Genomic DNA, 19541 nt, shown 5'->3' with positions numbered 1-19541 from the left:
ACCCCCACTCTTGACGTTACTTTGGCCCCTTAGAATTTAGCTATAATATCAGTGAAAGGGTGTGGAAAGAAACCCTAAATGACTAAAGTTGAGCTTCTGTTGCTCACAGGAATGAAGGTTCAAAACAGAAATGAAGTTCAATTGTAGAAAAATATGGAAAGTACATTACTTTTAGTTTGTAAACAAAGATCTGTAGCTACTGCTCTGGCACATGGATACCACCTCACTGGGCAGTTGGGTTTTCCAAGGATATAACAGACACTGGGCTGTTGGTGTGGGTGCTTGGATTCAATGGATGCTCCTGGCTAGAGCAAGTCTCCTTTGTTCCTCCAAACTCATGAAATCTGAATTGCGACAGGAAGTCCTAATTCTTTTCCTTCTCTCCCATCTCTTGAAGGGCATGGTTACCCTATAGAGGGCTTACCACGATTTGATGGTGTGAAATATCAATACTGTCAAGATGATTATTATATAAACAACGAGAGTTTTTGCAGTCTGGGGTGGAATTTTATGTTTCTCGGGAATATTTTTCCTTGGGAAAGCTGTTTCAGTGGTATTTTATAATAGGAATCAGTTGGATGATTGGTGTTAATAGGCAGAATTTTGCTTTTCAGTCTCTTTTTTCCTTCACAGAGCATTTGGACTGATGTTATGGAGAGGAATCTTTTTTTTTTTTTTTTTTGCGGTAGGCGGGCCTCTCACTGTTGTGGCCTCTCCCGTTGCGGAGCACAGGCTCCGGACGCGCAGGCTCAGCGGCCATGGCTCACGGGCCCAGCCGCTCCGCGGCCTGTGGGATCTTCCCTGACCGGGGCACGAACCCGTGTCCCCTGCATCAGCAGGCGGACTCTCAACCACTGCACCACCAGGGAAGCCCGAGAGGAATGTCTTTAAGGTTGCAGCCATCAGTGGAGTCCAACCTCATCTGAATTTATGTAAAGGAAAAAAGAATCTTTCTTTCTGCCAATAAATATTTATCTCAGATGGATGGGATTGGACTATGTGTACAAAGGGGAAAATGGGGGATTCAGTGGCAGGATTGCAGAGCCTGAGTTAAAAGAATTGAGTTTAATCCTAATTCCTGTGATGGGACATAGGGACAAATAGCCCCACTTTGTTTGTGAAATGGGAGTGATACAGCCTAGTGTACAGGGCATTTGTGACAGTTATATTAAGTCATGTATAAGATAGTTATTTCTAAAGTGCTGCATAAAAGTAAGGCATTATTATCAGGCAGCTAAGCAAAGTTAAAAGCTTTAATAAAACCTATCCTTTACTGACTATAAGGACACATTTTCTTATCAATGTGCAAACAAGACATATTCACCATTAAAAGTTAAGTTTTTGAGACTAAATGGCTCAGGAAGCAATAAAGATGATCTAATATGTCAAGGGAGACATTTAAAAAAAGGAATAAGTATATTATAGACAAGTAGGAGACAATCTACTCCTTCTAAAGAACCATATCTATTCATAGCATATTTAGAAAAGTATTGAATTCAGGAATATAAGACCCAGAAAAGTGATCTAAAGAGTCAGGGTGTCATTCCGTACAAAATGTTTAGTCAGGTAAACTAAGATTAATAATAGGAGATTAAATCAGGGCAGTCCTGAGGGAAGGGAATGCACAGAGCAGGGTGTGTGTCTGTCTTTTTACCCCTGTATCCCTATCACCTTGATCAGTGCCCAGCCTATAGTAAATTCTCAAATGGTTTTTGCAGAATGAATATAAAGGTTCATGAGTATCACTATGGAGAGATGCAACAACAAGGCTGAAATTCACATCTGAATTGTTGAAAGAGATACAGGCTTGTTGGTTCAGATTTATGAAATAAAGATGTGAGCTAATTATAATGGCAGGCTGAGCCTTTTAGCTTCCTTAACTGTTCCAAATTTTTGATAACCTCAAGACCAGAATGCTCTTCCCAAATGTCAGTGGCGAGTAGTCAACAAAATTTAGAATGAAAAAAAAAAGCATGTCTTTTACAAGAGGACTTAATCTCTAAGGTTTGGGATGGCAAATAGGTCAACATTGTTCTGTTGTTGACAGCTGCTGGAGCATTCCTGCTAGAGATGCTAAGGCTAGAAATCCGTGAGTCAGTTCATCAACAATGCCCACCATGGGTGTTAGAGTCCAGGGATGGTAGACAAACATCTCTTACAAGGGTTTTCAACTTGGAGGTTGAATTTATAAATGACTTTTTTTTGGCTGCCCCTCATGGCTTGCAGGATATTAGTTCCCCGACCAGGGATTGAACCCAGGCCACAGCAGTGAAAGCGCTGAGTCCTAACCACTAGACCGCCAAGGAATTCCCTATAAATGACTTTGTACCTGCTCTTCTGATAACACACTCAAGATTATTATGAGATATGGCTTATTATGGTGACTGAAATTGGAGCGGGGATTGGGAAAGATATTGCAAGATTGACAGAGACTGAACTTATATGTGGCAGATACATATATGTGTGCTGAACAGATTCACATGTTGCTCGTCTTTCTACATCTCCCAGCCTCTGTCCAGTGCCTTTGGGGCCATATGATTGAGTTCTGGCCAATGAGATATGAGCAGAAGTTGCATAAGCCACGTGTAGGCCCTGACTTTAGGAAGAGCTCATATGATCGTCCAGCTCACTCTGCTCCCCTGGCATGTTAGCCCTTGGAGGCAGCGAGCTGCGGATGGCATAGCTACAAGAGGGAGAAAGGCCCACGACAACCCTGACGTTCACAAGGGTGAGACATAAATTTTATAGAGATTTTGGATTTTGTCTACTGCAGCAGCTAGCGTGAATTACTAATAAATATCATTATGGAAAGTGGTTTGTTAAGGTGATGGGAAAGGGCTTAGCCCATCTGAATGTTTGCAGGAATCTGCTTCCTGAACTGGGTCCTTGAGAAAGCACATTGCACTTCCTGCTTATGTTACTATTAGGTCAGGGAAGTTTCCTAGATCCTGCAGACTATGCTTGCCTTGGGGTGGCCCAGAGCTGGGGATGGGGTAGCGGGGTAGGAAGGGCTTGGCTCTAGTGCACCGTGCATACTACTGTACAATGTACATATCCTTCAAAAAGAATATTTCTGGTAGCATCATTTATTTCCATCGTTTTCTGTTTCCCACCAAGTTAACTTTAAGCCAAATGGCAAAAAATGAAAACACAAAGCAACAAGAAAAAGCAGCTGCTATGGCATTGGTGATCCTCTGTGTTCTGATGACATGTGACTTTTCCAAACCTAGTCCCCTTCACGGAACCTCAGCTGAGATCAATGGCATTACTTAAACATCCCTCTCTTTTCTCTCCTTTTCCTGCTATTCTTTTCAATTCTTACCTCCCTTTGTCTCAATCTCACTAATTCCTAAACCTCCCACACCCTCCTGTATCTGGGCAGAAAGAGTTTCTCCATCCTATGAAATCCTATGAACATTTTCATATATACCTCTCTGAAAACATCCCATGCCACCTTCTGGTAGGTACTCTAGTTATGAGTTTATGGCAGCCCTTCCTCATGGACAGGCATCTGGAGAGAAGGGAAAAATATATCTGGCTTATTGTTGAATATTCCACAGCACACAGTGGAGTGCCTGCTGTATACTGAACAAATGAATGAATAAATAAAAATCGCCGTAGCAAAGCAATGAATTCAATTCTCCCAATTAAAAAATTGGGAAACTTCCTCTAGAATAGGAGGCAGCTTAAAAAAGAGCAAGCGGGTAAAATATTATAGCTCTGAATATGCTGAAAACATTTTATTTACTCATAGTATAAGAATGCTGGAAGGATTTTATTCTTATTCCCCTTTGCACTAACCCTTTTTCTTTTTTAATTTTTACTTATTTATTTATTTGCGGTACACGGGCCTCTCACTGTTGTGGCCTCTCCCACGTCCGGAGCACAGGCTCAGCGGCCATGGCTCACGGGCCCAGCCGCTCCGCGGCATGTGGGATCTTCCCGGACCGGGGCATGAACCCGTGTCCCCCTGCATCGGCAGGCAGACTCTCAACCACTGCGTCACCAGGGAAGCCCCCCTTTTTCTTTTTTAAATCAGAGATCCATAGATAATTGCTTGTATGGGAGGGAAATGAAGGATGGAGATTTGGGATGGGCAAAAATATAGAACTGTCCTTTTTTATCTAAAGCAATTACCATGAGGATAATCAGCTTTCTTAATACAGCGATTCCATAAATAACAGTAGAATTCTTGATGTCCCAGTGGTAAGAAGTCTGCAGGGCCCTGCCAATGATATATATTGCTGGCTGGGAGAAACTGTTGTTTACAAGCTAATTATTGTATAACAAGTTGGCTTTAGCTAGCTCTCTGAGAGGTTAAAACAGCAGATTTGGAAAGATAAAGTGTGTATCAGTATGTACATTTTAAAGATCTCTGATTACAAACAACAGTTTGAGAGAACTGAAAAAAAAACAAGTTAGAAAAAACCAGTTTATTAAGTAATATCATATAAATAACTTGTTACAAAAATTGATTTGCAAAAGGCATATTTACTCTTTGTGAGAAATCACTTTTTAAATTGCATTCTTTTCAAATTTTTACGTCTAAGAAAACAAAGGAAAATAAAAGAAGCCATTTCAAGGAGCGTGTATTTGCCATTTGACTACAACAAAAGGCCCGACCACACTGAGCTATAAGGTAATTGTCTCAACCCCATTCTTCTAATACAGAAAACTTTCTCATGTAAACTGTGAAGTTATGAAAATCTCCCTAGCTAGAAATGTGGATGAAAGCTGAGCAGTGATTGTTTCCATCAGGTGTTGTTGCCAAAGACACGAGCGATACCGAGAAAAACCACATGAACTGAGCACTCCAGTCAGTAAATCTTCCAGGGTGGTATCAGCTTCAATTTATACTTGGGAGTATTTTTAATTAAAAACAATCAATACCAAAAAGCTTTTATTTTGGGGGTTTAAAATCACAAATCACTGTAGGAGAATGCCATGTTGCCTTAGCTTGGTACTACTGAAGATGCCCATAGCAATTATTTTAAGTCCTATTCTTATGCAGTTTACTTTCAAAGCAATGAAAATAATCACAAACAAAATAGTACAGTGGTTTTGAATCGCTCCTGTGTTTCTCCCGAGCAGATCAGTTTTCGTTTGCTACACAGCATTCCTCCTGAATGCCTAGTAATTCTATACATATGATTCCTTAATAAACACTAAACTAATAGATCATAGAAAACTAAAAGCTTATAGCAGGTGCCTCTAGACGTATTTACATAAATAGCACAGTCTTGCAAGAAAGACCAAGATCTCATTATAGTGGAATGCTTTTTCCACAACGCTGGGTCCATGCCTCATTTGTCGGATTAACCCCATTTGAGGAGAAATTTGAGTTTGTGGTCCATGCGTTTTTAAAAAAAGGGAATTAAGCAACTTGTAAAAGCTCTTTTGAAATTAATCTAATAACCCAGTGGCTCTTCGGCTAAGTGCCTGGTCCTGTCTGAAATACAGTGGGTAATAGGCTTTGTTTCTATTTCACCTCCTTTCAGCACTTTCATCTGCTGGCTCTGTCGGGCAAACGTTCCCCCCAAATTAAAAAATGAAACTGCATCATAAATAAGGTATTACCAAATGGGGAGTAGATTAAAGATTGTCTCAGCAATGCTTAAATTAAATTGACAATGCAGAGACCATAAACTTCTGGCTTTAAAAATGAACTATTTCTTTATTAACTTTTAACAAGTGTGTGAGTCAATGTATTGCTCTGCACAGAAAATATGGTCGGGGTCCGATATTTTTTAGTAGAGAATTATCCCTTTAGAAAATTATTCCATAAAGATGCCAAAGGGAGATTAAAAATGCTGCAACCGTAAGAATCACTGAACTTTTAAGGAGATGATACTGTAATTTTGTATTCTCTAGAAAAGAAAGCTGCTGTCAGACCTCAGGAAATAGTTCATTTTCCTGAAGATGCACACACGAAGTCTTAATCTTTCCACTCTTATTATCTGTTAAGGGAGGCTGGGTTGTAGTGGTAATAGTAGACTGCTTGGATTTTTAATCTCCTGTCACAATTCAAAAAAGATTTCCTCTAGACCAAAAAAAAAAAAAAAAGAATAAAATTACACTAAAATGATCCTTTTCAGAGGATACCTTTCAAAATAGTGGAGATCATGACTTTTTAGTGTTCTTCCAAAGTAATTACACCACTTCAACACTAGTGACTATGAAAAAATAATTTATTTGGTGGTTCGTTCAGTCTCTGGGGAAAATGAATTTAGCTGTACCTGCTTTAAATATTTAGTTTGTGCCCAGGAATCAAGTTTCTTCTTTCCTTTCAACTGCATACTTTTTTAATGGTCCTCAAGTATATAGAATTGAGGAATGCCCAATTCATAGTTTATACATGATTATCTCCAGTGAAATACCCATTTCAAGACAAAGCATTTGGTATAAGGTATTGCTCAGCAAATCAGAACACCTCAAATGTATGTATCACTTAAATGTTTAAATTTAAAAATTACCTGAAAGTGAAATGAATGAAAATATTCTGAAGTTAGTTTGGATCCATAAAATTTGGATGCTTCTAAGATAGAGATTCAACTTATAAGAACTTTTTGTATAACTTTTTGGGAGCTGAAAATAAACACTAAACCAAAATTTTTATACTGAGTTAGAATATAACACCAGGTGTTATTCCATCTGAAAATGGAGTTGATTTGTATCCAAACCTCCCTATAGGCACCTAAACTGTAAAGCTAGGAAAGCTCTTACAAAAACATATATTTTCTGGGCCCAGGTCCCCTCTCTTATGGCTCTATGAAACCAGTTTTGATTCTCCCTCATTTGATTTAGTCTTTTATTTGGGAATGAATGTTTTCCAGGCCTTTCAGAAGAAAGTGCCATGAAGTGAAGGGGCTTTAAACTTATGCACAATAGCCTAATGTTTTCAAAATTTCAGCTTATTCTAGGGAACATCTCAGTGATGAAGAAACTTTCTCCTTTGAATAGAGGGCAAAAAAAAAAAAAAAAAAAAAAAAAAAGTGAGAAGGGCCTCAAAGTTCTTGAAACAACCCACGAAGGCAATCTCCCTATACTCAATGAATTTTAGTTTCTCAGTGATTAAAGCAAATATTAAAACAACTTTACCTCTTCTCAATTTCCTCCTTTCTCATCACAAACATCTAACATCAGGACAGAGACAGTGTGAAAACTGAGCTGAAAGCTAATGTTTTCTCCAGTCATTCATGTCAACCCAGGTTCTTGACCGGATGTCTTGGTGGAAGGAAGTGAGACCAGCACAGAATGATGGAACTATGGCTCTTATTGTTTCCACGACATCAGGCAGCTTTAATTTTAGGAAAATGTTACTCAGTCTTGACATTTATAGGACCCTAGTGCAAAATATTCAGCTCCAATCTATCCAACTTCTTAGAGATTCACTTCATCATCAGCTTTTGTGGTAAGAGATTTAACAGTTATGTACTTAGTCATATTAACCTGCTCTTGGTATAACTGTCCCATCTTCAGGGTGGAATAAGATAACTTCCAATTACACCTCAGAAGTTCCACTACAGAACTTCTTACTTTCACTTTAGGAGGAAAGCGTAAACCTTACCCTTAAACATGGAAGTTGCTGGCATCAACCCACACACATTCCAATTAATGCCAAAATTTTAGAAGGAAGACTTCTGATGATACTTTTCTTTTACAGGACTGTCTTTCTTGATATACTTTATTACATGACATGAAATATAAGGATAGAGAGCTCTTAAATTTTACAGTAATTTGTGTGATTAAGGTGCTGTTCTATTGCTATAAATAACTAGTTCTTATAATTAACTTTCCTAAGCTATCTTTTTTTCAACACTTACCTGTGACTATGATATATATCGACTCATTACAGTGAAGCCCTCCTGTAGTATTTTGTCTGCGTTCCTGTGTGTGTGTATGTCTGTGTGTGTGTGAAGAACTAGAAAAGAAAACCTTGTAAGCAGGAAACAGCCCAACCATGAAATACTTGTTAGTATACAGGGAAGTCCATCCATTCAGGAAACACAAGGAATAATATGGTTGTAAAAAATTTTCACTCTCATTGGGTAACCCCAAAGACTATATTTCTCTTATTTTAAAGGTGCTGTCTTTACTTCCTGGGTAATAAACCTATTTAGAACTTAACTACTAAACAACAGTGTGTTTCCAAATAGAAAGTATGTGCTGATAGGACATTATCCCCAAATGGAAATGGCACTAAGATTATCTGTAGAAAATTACCATTAATTGAAAATAAATCCCTAAGACTAATAATTGAAGTCAGCGTATTCTTAAGTACATATTATATACATACAGAGCCTGTTTTTTTCAAAGTTTTCAAAACAAGGATGTTTCATTACAGTACTTTGGAAATTTCTGATGACTGCACAATGTAAGAGTCTAATGACAAAAATCATTAGAACAGCATATGAAATAAATGATCTGAACCTGCCAAAAGGATTAGTTCAGTTCAGGGTCCTCTGGATGATAACTATGATGCTAATTGCATAATTAGAGAAATAATGGATTTGAAGGATTGTACATTACTTTTCTGTTGCAGTTTGAGACCATTACTTTATCATTCGTTCAAAGACAAGGAGGGCAGGGATTGCCGTGGGAACAAAGTTAAAAACAATGAAAAAATTTTAATGCTTTTGAAAGTCAGCTATCATTTTAATTACAATCTTAAACACCCTTGTTGAAGGGAATCCAAGTTTTCCCTTTTTAAGTGTTTTCCAAACATGTAATATGTAGGTTTTCACCGTGATTTCAGTGTTCATCTATATGTATCATGTTATATAAATATATGGATATTTCCAAATGTGAAGGGCAGGGTGTCAAGTTCAAGTGTGACTGGCTCTTACCTCCCCATTAGACTCTGAGAGAGGGATCTGAGTTTTATGTAATCTACCTTCACTAATGCAACTTAATTGTATAAGACGTATCTGAAGAATATGAATTATTGTACTTCACACTGCTACTTTCAAGTATATTAGAATAATACTGACAATTACAGACAAGGAGTTAAACTTTGTCTCAGAAAAGTTCCTTCAAGAACTTTCTAAACAATTTAGACTTATTTGTAATTAGCCTACTGATGGCTGAAATAATTTCATGATACATTTGGTGGCCCAAACTTTAAAATATGCTAAATATTTCCTTTGTTAACATTGATTATCTATTTTTCTTTTCCCTTTATATGGTGCAAGGGCAAACTTTTGTATGTCTAATATATAACAAATTATGAGTCAGTGGCAAGGAATGAGGTCTTATTAAATTTTTTTTTTTTTTTTTGGTTATCTTTGAATGTTACCATTTAATTGGCATCATTTCTCAAAACGTTGGTGGATCTGATGTTTTGAATAGTCACTGGTGCCAGAAAAAGATCATGAAGGATAAACAGGACTGGCAAATATCATTTGAAATTCTTTGTAACAGAAATACACACCCATATATAGTTCATCATCTCCTTGTGAGCTGATATACCAGGAGCAGTGGTTCCTCCTTCATTTCTTTAACTAAAACTATATTCTTATAACGTATAATCCCTTATCCCATTAGCATGTGAAATGTACAGAGCAGTCAGCTGACCTTGAGTCAATGCAATGTACTATGAGACCAGGCCAGTGAAATCGAGCATGTTCCAAACCTGCACTAAGAGAACAGGGGAAAGGATTACTCCCCATCCTCTCCTCCAGCACGGTGCCTGTTGGGCTGACATGGTTAACTAGATGTGCTAAAAAATAAACATTTGCCTCTCAGAAGCTCATAAAAGTGTACTAGAAAAAAAGTCTCTAACATTGGATCCGCACGGACTGCAGCCATTAACTTTTGGAACGGGTAGAACAGAGAACCCTTCACGGAGCGGTGGATAAATAGAAAGAAAGAGCCACTTCACATGTTTCAGTGTCGTACTGGAAAATGAAAAAGGCAACATATTAGGAGTCCTTGTCACTCTCCACCCCTCCGTACATATCTGCGAGCTTTTTGAACCGAGGCCCCCAGTCACTAAGGTATTCGTAGTCCTGGTCTCCATCCGTGGTCACCGACTCCAGCGAGCTCAGGGAATCGGCCACCGAACCGGTACCCTCGTAGGCGAAGGTGGCCAAGGAGTCGTAGGGCGGGGCAGTGGGGTCCGTGTCATTTTCCTTTAACCTTTGGTTAATGAAATCTCGGACGTCGGTGTTATCACAAGCTGCTGGAGTCCGTCGGGGTAGAAAAAGGGCTTCGGGCACAATGTCCCTGCGTAATTTGCTGTCCTCTATGGCTTCGGGATTCCTCAGGGTGCCGATATCAAAGGCCTGGGTGTCCTCCTCTCCCCCACCTTCGTCGTTGTAACTGACAATGTTGTCTCTGATGTCCTCTTTGGAAATGATCAAAGGTTCTTTTTTCCGCTGTCGCCTGAGAGCCGCAAACAACACCACTGTCACTGGAAGCAGAAACAAAACAGCGAGGGAAGGGAAAGTTAATTTGCCGACCAATTAACATCAGGAAGAAACACTGCTCCAAAGTGAAGTTTTCAAAGTTTTCGAGGAAACTACTCGAGACTCAACTTTTGCTTCCTTAAGGTTGCACGTGCCTCCACGCATGATCAAACCATGACCCTCTCCCACCCCCAAATCGAGTAACTATTTGAAAGAAAGTTAGGATTTAAGTAGAGGATAGAACACCTTCATGTTTTGTCAGTAGTTCCTTCTTGCTTTGAAATGGCAGACTAGTTTCAAGGTAAGGGAAAAAAAAATAATGATAAAAAAGAGCTCAAACACAGTGAGAGCACTGCAATAAGAGTGAAAATTATGCTGAACACCTGAAATGCTCTGAAACTGTTTATAAGTACAAGGCTGGCACCTTCGGGGATGTGTTGAAGGGTTTGCATAACTCCACTTCTAAAATAACTTTTGCACTGATGCCTTCTTTGTTTTTCCCAAGAAAAGTATAAAGTTAGTTTAAAACCCAAAGTAGAGACGTGGATGTTTGGATACCTTTCTTGCATATAAGGACAGGTAATACCTGCAGAGACCCAGATACAATTCAGAAAGCCGTTTTGGACTTCAAGATCAGCCAGTTTGAAGGGGGCAGGTAATAGTGCACATGCCAGATTATCTGTGTTTAGGCTAAACAAAACAAACACATTTGAGTGGGAACTTAAAAAATCTCTCAGAGTTTCATGTTCTGTAAGTCTATTGACCGGAACGTTTGTTCTTTTGATTTTTCCTAATTCGGATTAGAGGCAAAGCAAGAGCTGTGTTTAAATAGCTCCTGACGTGGGCTTCCCTGGTGGCGCAGTGGTTTAGAGTCCGCCTGCCGATGCAGGGGACACGGGTTCGTGCCCCGGTGCGGGAAGATCCCACATGCCGCGGAGCGGCTGGGCCCGCGAGCCATGGCCGCTGAGCCTGCGCGTCTGGAGCCTGTGCTCCGCAACGGGAGAGGCCACAACAGTGAGAGGCCCGTGTACCGCAAAAAAAACAAAAACAAAAACAAATAGCTCCTGACGTTTCTTCATAGCTGGTTGGGTAGAAAACAGCTGGCTACCTGTAAAGAGACACATCCATGAATGAACACATAGATGGGAAAGTGACAACATACTGACAGCTTGGAGAGAAAACAGCCATCCAGGGCAGAAAATGCATTGTTAACCTGGGGTTGTCCATGGGAGATTAGTACCAGTAACACCTCTTTACTCTCTCATCCATAACATGGTCCAGTTTTTATGAGCCGTGCAAATTGAATTATCACAATAAAAATTGCAGAATAATGGCTTTTGGTGGATGTGTATATCTATCTCTATATTAATGGATATAGGCACACCCAGGTGTCTATATATTTAACATTTCAGATGTTAATAGTATTAATAATTGGTGATCTACTGAGATAGTTCTATGTGCCAAGCACTGTGCTAAGTGCTTTACATACCGAATCGAATTTAATTATCATAATAGTCTTACAAAGTAGGTACCATCATTATAACTCTATTTTACATAAGAGGAAATTGAGGTTTAGAGATGTCACGTGTACAAACAATTGAAATCTAGGTCAGTCAGACTAAAAAGCCTGTACTCTTAATTACCCTGCTTTGAAGCATGTTTGGATTGTAGACTATTTCTAAAGGATATGCAATTTTGCTGTTTTCAAGCATGCGGTTGTGTAACGGTACACATTCTCTTTTGCTGCCAGAGAGTATCCTGATGCCTCATTTATCCCTTTCATTCAGGGTATTTATTTACTTGTTCATTCAATAAATATTTATTTAGTGCCAACTCTGTGCCAGGTGTAGTTCTAAGCATTATCAATAAAAAAAAAAAAAAAGATCAAGAGCCTGTCTGAAAAAGGGAGGCAGGAGTGGTGGTGATGGGGTGGCGGATAGAGACAGAAAAAAAACAATGTATGTAATAAATAAGGAAATTATTATAAGGTGATAACTGCAATGGAAACAAGAAAAAGTAGGGCAGAGTAAGGAGGATGGGAAGGACTTCCGTGGACGTTTGAGGGGCTGTATATATTTTCTGGGGGGGAGACTGCATCATTGAGGAAGTAACATCTGAGCAAAGAGATGAGGAGTTATGTAAGGAACTATCTGGAGAAAAGGACAGAGCTAGGAGGAAGGCCACGGGGTGGGGGTGTGCCTGCAGCGTGTGAGGTGCCGGGGAGACGAGCGGAGTAGGAAGGGCCATGTCAAGTGGGGCTGTGTGTTCTTTGTACGCCTTCACTTTACCCGGGGGTCCAGGTGGGTGGAAAATTGCACGGCTTTGGGTGGAGGGATGCTCTTAATCTACCTTTTATGCTGGTTTCCAGTGTGACGCGGATTTGCGAAACAGAGGGTTGTAAATAAGGACAGCCTTTGGGATAGAGAATAGAATCAAGCTAACTGTCGCTCAAAGAAATAAATCCTGATGGACACAGGTTCATTCCAACGTTTAAGGCAAGATAGCAGACATTTATCACTTCCTGATTTTTCCGCAGCTTAAGGTGCCTACATCTTGTCTTTTACTCCTGTGCACACCTGAAAGTGCAATTGTCTAGAAGACAGAGGGCACATTCAGTAATTTAAAGGCATTTGTGCACTGCCTAATTCTCCTACTGTTACAACTGCCTATATCTTTTCTTATTGGCCCAATGCACATCTGAACAGAATTTCTTGAGGGTGTAACTGTCTAAAAGGAAGATCTTTTTCAAAGCTAATTTTTATAAACCGAAAATGTGAGTTCTAAGCACATGGAACAAAAACACTCTGAGAAAGTAAAATGCTGCCTTCTCTGTAACTGAGCCCTTCCCTTTTCTCTACCCCCTTGAGTCCAGAGGACAGCAGTGAGATATTTGGGGCCAGCGTGCTTGGACAAATTTGTGTTCAAATCCCATCATAAAACTGGAAGGTAGCAAGGCATCTGAGATCAGCAGATCTAGGTTCACTTAAACGATCCGACCTTTCTAAGTCAGTTTCCTTCTCTGTAAAAGAGAAGCGATAACACAGTGCCCAGTGTGAAAGTTATTATGCCAACTCTAAAGCACCAAAGAAGCACGAGATGTAGTAGTTGTTTTTACTGTTGCTTTATTGACAAAAACAACAGATGCCACATGATCCACTTTCTTGACGGCAGATTTCCTCCTATATCAATGTGGCTTTCCTTCTCTTACCAACTCTCAGGTTTGCGGCCACTTTCTTCAATGGTCTCATTTTTAGTTCGAGCTCTCTTTCAGCCTGAAAGTTACACTGCATTCTATAAGTTCATGGAGAAAATAGAGTACAGTGTGGAAGCACCAGGGGTCGGCAGGGTAAAGACCTGCGTTTGGAACTTAGCTCTACCACCTGTTAGCTGTGTAACTTGGCTTCACACCCTGGGCCCTCTGTTTTCATATGTAAGATGCAGATAAATATAGACTAGATGGTTCTGAGGATTAAGTGAGAAAGACATTTGTAAAGCATCTTGCCCAGTGTCTAGCCCATGCTGTGAGCCTAGTAAAGATTAGCTCCCATTTTTCTCCTTTTTAATTAGGTACAGAATTCCAAAGAGACTAGACAAGATGTGGGAAACACTGAGGCAAATTAGAAGTAATGAGGAGACAGTGAAGTCACTGGAGGGAAAAGATGAAAAGAGAGGACATAGGGAGCTGGTTAGAAGGAAACTAAGGGGGAGGACAAAGTGGGTAGATGATGAGGGAAGGGAAGCATGACCTCTATGAGATGAAGGCTGGCTCTTCCTCCATAGACCATGAGTCCATGGAATTCTACCTGAGTATGGCATGCCAGTCTAGCCCTTCTAAAAATAACCTCGTTTTTTTTTTTTTTTTTTTTTTTTTTTTGCGGTACGCGGGCCTGTCACTGTTGTGGCCTCTCCCGCCGGGGAGCACAGGCTCCGGACGCACAGGCTCAGCGGCCGTGGCTCACGGGCCTAGCCACTCCGCGGCATGTGGGATCTTCCCGGACCGGGGCACGAACCCGTGTCCCCTGCATCGGCAGGCGGACTCTCAACCACTGCGCCACCAGGGAAGCCCATATAACCTCTTTTTTTAATCAAAAAGAATATTCATATCTTTCTCTTGGAAAACAGTTTTTACAGACTCACACCATTAGAACACTGATTTGTCTTTGCATACTGTCAGTTTTTATTTACCCTCATATCTTGAAATACTTCCCCCAAATCTTAGCTGACAAAGAGAATCACAGTTCTTTAGCCGAGTTTCAAGACTCTGTTATAATTAGCAGAGTTGATCTGGAACGTGAAACTCTTGAACAGGGATCCCTAGGCTTTCTCTTCTTGGAGAAATGGAGGTTTTCCTTTCCGCTTTTCAAAGTCACTATATTGTCATTTTTTAAAAAGGAGTTTTTCTCCTTCTGTGAAATCCAGGTTAACTCTGGCTTATTTTTCCCCCCCATGGTGTAGGCAAGCTTCTCAAATCTTAACTTTTTTTTTGAAGGGCTGCATTAACTAGCATTTGATTTCTTAGTTCACAACAGTCAAGGGGCTTTGGAGCATTTTGAGCTCAACTTGTGCACTTAATTAGTTGGGGGTAAAAATTTCCTTTGATTCACCATTAGATCTTGATTTTCACTATTCATTCATTTCTTTTAGGTCAAAGATTTATTTCCTGAGTCACAAACGTTATTTATTATTGAGAGTCTGAGAAATAATAGACATTGTGTATGTGGCAATCAGAGAGCAATGCTAAGAAGGTAGTTATTTAAGTGGGTGGATCCAAATAAGTTTTCTGAGATAAAGAAAATTTCACCACGATTTATTCTCCTGTATGGGAAAAAAAAAAGTCATCACATTTCTCTTTCCACTTTCCCATTGATCTTTAAACTTTACCTTTGTAGAAATGGCCTTCATTACATACCCCATGTCCAATGACTTTTGTTCTTTGAAAATTTAACGTTTGCCAGGTTAAATATTAAACAACAAATGAAATGGAAAGGGCATATTTATATTGCCCTCAAATCCCCCTGTGGTTCATTCCCAGTCTGATAGAAAAGAGATTCTTTTGGTGGAATGACTCCCTGGGTAGGGAAAGACATGGGCAAGTTTCACAGCTGTTCATTCTCCAAAGCCATTTTCAAGCAAAAACTAGTTCACGGGTGGACCACATAAGATTCTCAGCACATAACTCTCCTCACCTAGATCGGGCTGTATGCCTTAATGGGGGAGGCGGATAAATCTAGAGAGCCACAGTAACAGTGTGTGCCCCTCAGCACGGGGAGATAGGATGCAGGGAGAAGCAGTTTACCTAGTAGGGTCACGATGCACAGCAGGACGGCAACCAGAGCCCCCGTGCTCAGTCCCGTGGGGTGGACGAGGGCCTCCGCGTGGCAGGACTGCATGTTCCCTTGGTGGTCACACGCACAGACCCGGACAGTCACTGTCCCAGTGCTGCTTTGGACTGGGTAGTCATTGTCTGATATGACCACAGGCAGGAGATAGGTGCTCATCTCGTGTCTATTGTAGCCATTTTTCCGAGTTAAGATTCCCGCTGTGTTGTCTGGAACCGGAAAGCAAAGTGGTGAATGGAAGTGGAAACCATGTTATATATTGGATCAATTGTGATGGGAGTAGACAGATAATAGATGCAGATATAGATATATAGACAGACAAGGCAACTTGGGCTCATTTACCTTTGTTGTCTTGAATGGTAAAGTTTGAGCCACTGGCTGCTTCTGGGGCCAAAGAGAACGAGAATTGGTGCCCGCTGTAAGGGTCATCCTTGTCAACGGCTCGTAGGGTCTGAATCAACTAAAATTGAAACCATAAAGCTGCCATCAAGTCTTGCTGACTCAACAGTGTTTCTTACAGTTTTGCAGTAAATGGCTTGATCAAATGATTTCTAATTTTACTTTTAAAATGATAGCCTCTAGAAAATTTACAATGAATCCACTGTATGCAAAGAACTAATAGGCTGGAAGTAGAGCCAGGGACAGTACTTTGTTGTGGAGCTGTCCTGCGCACTGTAGCATTTTTAGCAGCAAGCCTGGTCTCCTCCCTTCAATCCAGCAGTACCCTCTTCCTTGTCACAATCGGAAATGTCCCCAGACATTGCCAAATGTCCCCTGGGGGGCAGTATCACCTGGGTTGAGAAACATGGCCCTAGAGTGATACCAAGCTATAAAATATCACAATGATCTATGACAATATTGCAGCTTAAGTAAATGGAGGCACTCTTTGGACAGCCTGCTTAGAAATTCAATCTTGGCATATACATAAGCCGTCAAGCTGCAAAAAAAAGCTAATTTGAATATAAAACACACAACTTCAGCTTCTCACTTTAACATACATTTTAACAGTGCACTTCTATTTTGACAAACTGTAACATAGTTTTTATATCACTGTCAGAAAAGACCGATTTCAGGTGGGGACAAATGTGTAAAACAGTAAAACATTCATGAATTTGTACTGCTTGTACAGATGGGCAATGTAAGTAAGTGAAACTATGAATTATAGGCAATTGTAAAATATGTTCTAGCTTTTACTTTCCAGTATATATGGTAATTAAAAGTATCTGCTCACCAGTAAAGATTTTTCCAATAAAGCTGTGACTAATCTATTTTATGTCAAAACTTAAGACTGATTTGGGATCAGCGTCAGTCTTTGAGACTGATGAACTTCCTGTTCTTAAAAACTGTTTGTTCTCTTATGCAAGTTAAACATTCATCGTGGTTCTTATTTATAGTAATAATTTTGTTGGCATTTATCTCATAGATAATTCAAAACTCGCCCTCAGCTCTGTGTATCATCTGAATTATTAGAAGATCTAAATTAATCTGAGCTAATTAATTTACTTTCTTTTGAAACTCACCTGATCTGCTTTTGCTTTTTCACAGACAAAGGTTTCATAGAATTCAGCAAATTCTGGAGGGTTGTCATTGACATCTAGAACTTTAATATACAGCGGTACTCGGCTGCTTTGCTTTGGATTATCTGCAAAATGCCAAAAAGAAAGGAATAGGCATTTATATGTTGATGGCCAGCCCCTTTAGATGATGGTTACTCACTCCTTTCTCATTCATACATAGATTCCCCAAGGCTCCTGTGAGTACCACAGTGAATTATGTATCATCATAGTCACAAAAAAGTAGAATTAGATTGTTTGGTACTTCTGGAGTTGGATACACCTGACGGAAATATCTAGGAGACAAAGCTACTTCTATTGGTACAGTGCAACTGTATAACAAACCCCAGAGTAACACAAAATAAAGAAAAGCTCTCCAGGAAAGGAATTTTAGAAGCATATTTTAAAGGAGGCCAAGGAAGTAGGCAGATGGGAAAAATGTGGGCAGAAGGAAAAAGGATGGGATAATAATGATTGTTAATGGTCTTAGTTTTTTAGTTTGAGAGCTAGACATTGTGCTGAGCACTTTGTTATATTTTATTTAATCCTTATAAACTTCTGAGATAAATATAATTATTGCCCCCATACTATAGATGAGGAAACACATCATATTATAGATGAGACACAGAGAAGTTAGGTAACTTGTCCATATTCACAGAGATAGTAAGGACTGGAGCCTAGACTCAAACTTGGGTCTGTCTGACTCCAAAGCCTAGGCTGCTCATCTAGGATAATGATAGAGCAGAATCAGTGTTTGAAGACCTGAGATAAATGAAGTATTTTGGCTGTCATCTCTGATAATCTCCTGGGTAGTATGGAAGGCAGATTCCTGTTCTAAGAATCAGGAGCTGGAGTCTCTTACCTCAGGTCTCTTCACTCACTTCACTCATGTCTATTTGTTTGTTCACTTCATAAATATTTAATGAGCATCTAATATCTAAGTAGTGCCAGCCACTGTTTGGGGTACATAACAAAGATCCTGCTTCCTGGAGCATTGTTCTTATGGGGGTAGGCGAACTGTAAACACATAAATATATAATGTGCCAGATGGCAAATGCTATGGAGAAATTAAACAGGCAAAAGGGACTGGAGAGAGATGGAGGTGCTGCTTTGTATGGGATGACCAGGATTGACTTCTCTGATGAGATGCCATTTGCATAGAGTTATGAATGAAGAGAAGGATTAAGCCATGTGAATATTTCCGGCTCTCGAGGTAGAGGAAATGGCAGGTGCAATGGCCCTGGAGTGGGAGAGTGTTGGTTTAATACAAGCTCTTGGCTCTTGGCATCAAAGGTAGTTAAGAAGTTTAGACAATAAGATTCTTAGGTTCCTTTGCATCTAAAATTTTGCTCACATTATTCTTCCCAAGTTAGAACTGCAGAAGATGAAGTTTTAAAAGATCTTTATCACTAGTACTTTCAGAGATATCATAGAAACATTAAATCTTAAAAACAGAAATTTTTAGGTACAAAGTTTAAAATACACACGAGATGACTACTTCAGTAAAAAATAAAATTTCATGATGTTATAAAAAATGATCTTTTCAGTGGGAAATAGTTTTGTAATTTTAAAGCTTGAAGTATTCTCAGTCATTGGTATCCACATTAGTCCACATAAATTCTGAAAATCAGATTCCTACCTAACAAATTTATAATGAGGAGTTCTTATCACTATCAGAAAGCAATGCTTCATTTTGTCCACATTGGTTGTTATTCTAGTCAATATCTTTCAGTCACTTCAAATCTCATGAGTTATGTTGACAAAGAATATTACTGTATTATACCATTTGATATGGAGTATTTCACACTAGATACCCCACTGAGCTAAAAATGTTTGAACTTTAAAAATCAAAAACAAAAACTAAAAAATGAGCTATAATTTAGAAGCCTATTTTCAAACATTTCAATGTTATTTTAAAGATCCTTTTTCTTTCATCTACTTAGGTCTATACATTGTGTTTACATTATACAGTTTTCACTGTATATAACCGTTTTATTTGAAGTATTCCTTTGGCCCTATTTTTCTCTGCCTTAAATTTCACGGGGACTGCCATAAAATTCATTCTAAACATTGTGTTGATTAGTATTGGTGATTAGTAGTAGTCACTTTGGTGTACCATGAAAAAGTTACAATTTATATCTCTTAATTCTGTAACAGTTTTGAAATAGACATTCTACAGAAAGCTAAAGGATGACTATCCAGAAGATTTCTAAACAGTGACTACATTTTAGAATATACTTGAT

General features: G+C 39.4%; 1 protein-coding gene across 2 annotated transcripts in view; it reads right to left on the bottom strand.

The window, feature by feature from the left end:
• Positions 1-4418: 4418 nt before the first annotated feature.
• CDH6 (cadherin 6) overlaps positions 4419-19541 on the bottom strand; it is a 130150-nt gene continuing 115027 nt past the window's right edge. For both annotated transcript variants that reach the window (XM_067730438.1, XM_067730439.1), the window contains exons 9-12: positions 17266-17387; positions 16088-16205; positions 15703-15954; positions 4419-10411 (exon numbers count right to left, since the gene is read on the bottom strand). In XM_067730438.1, coding sequence (XP_067586539.1) covers positions 9921-10411; positions 15703-15954; positions 16088-16205; positions 17266-17387 — 983 coding nt within the window. In that variant the 3' untranslated portion in view covers positions 4419-9920. The remainder of the gene's footprint in view (positions 10412-15702; positions 15955-16087; positions 16206-17265; positions 17388-19541) is intronic.

The sequence above is a fragment of the Pseudorca crassidens genome, chromosome 3 (genome assembly GCF_039906515.1).
Source record: "Pseudorca crassidens isolate mPseCra1 chromosome 3, mPseCra1.hap1, whole genome shotgun sequence".
Lineage (NCBI taxonomy): Eukaryota > Metazoa > Chordata > Mammalia > Artiodactyla > Delphinidae > Pseudorca > Pseudorca crassidens.
The sequence above is the reverse complement of the archived record's forward strand: the minus strand, read 5'-3'. Positions and strand labels throughout refer to the sequence as shown.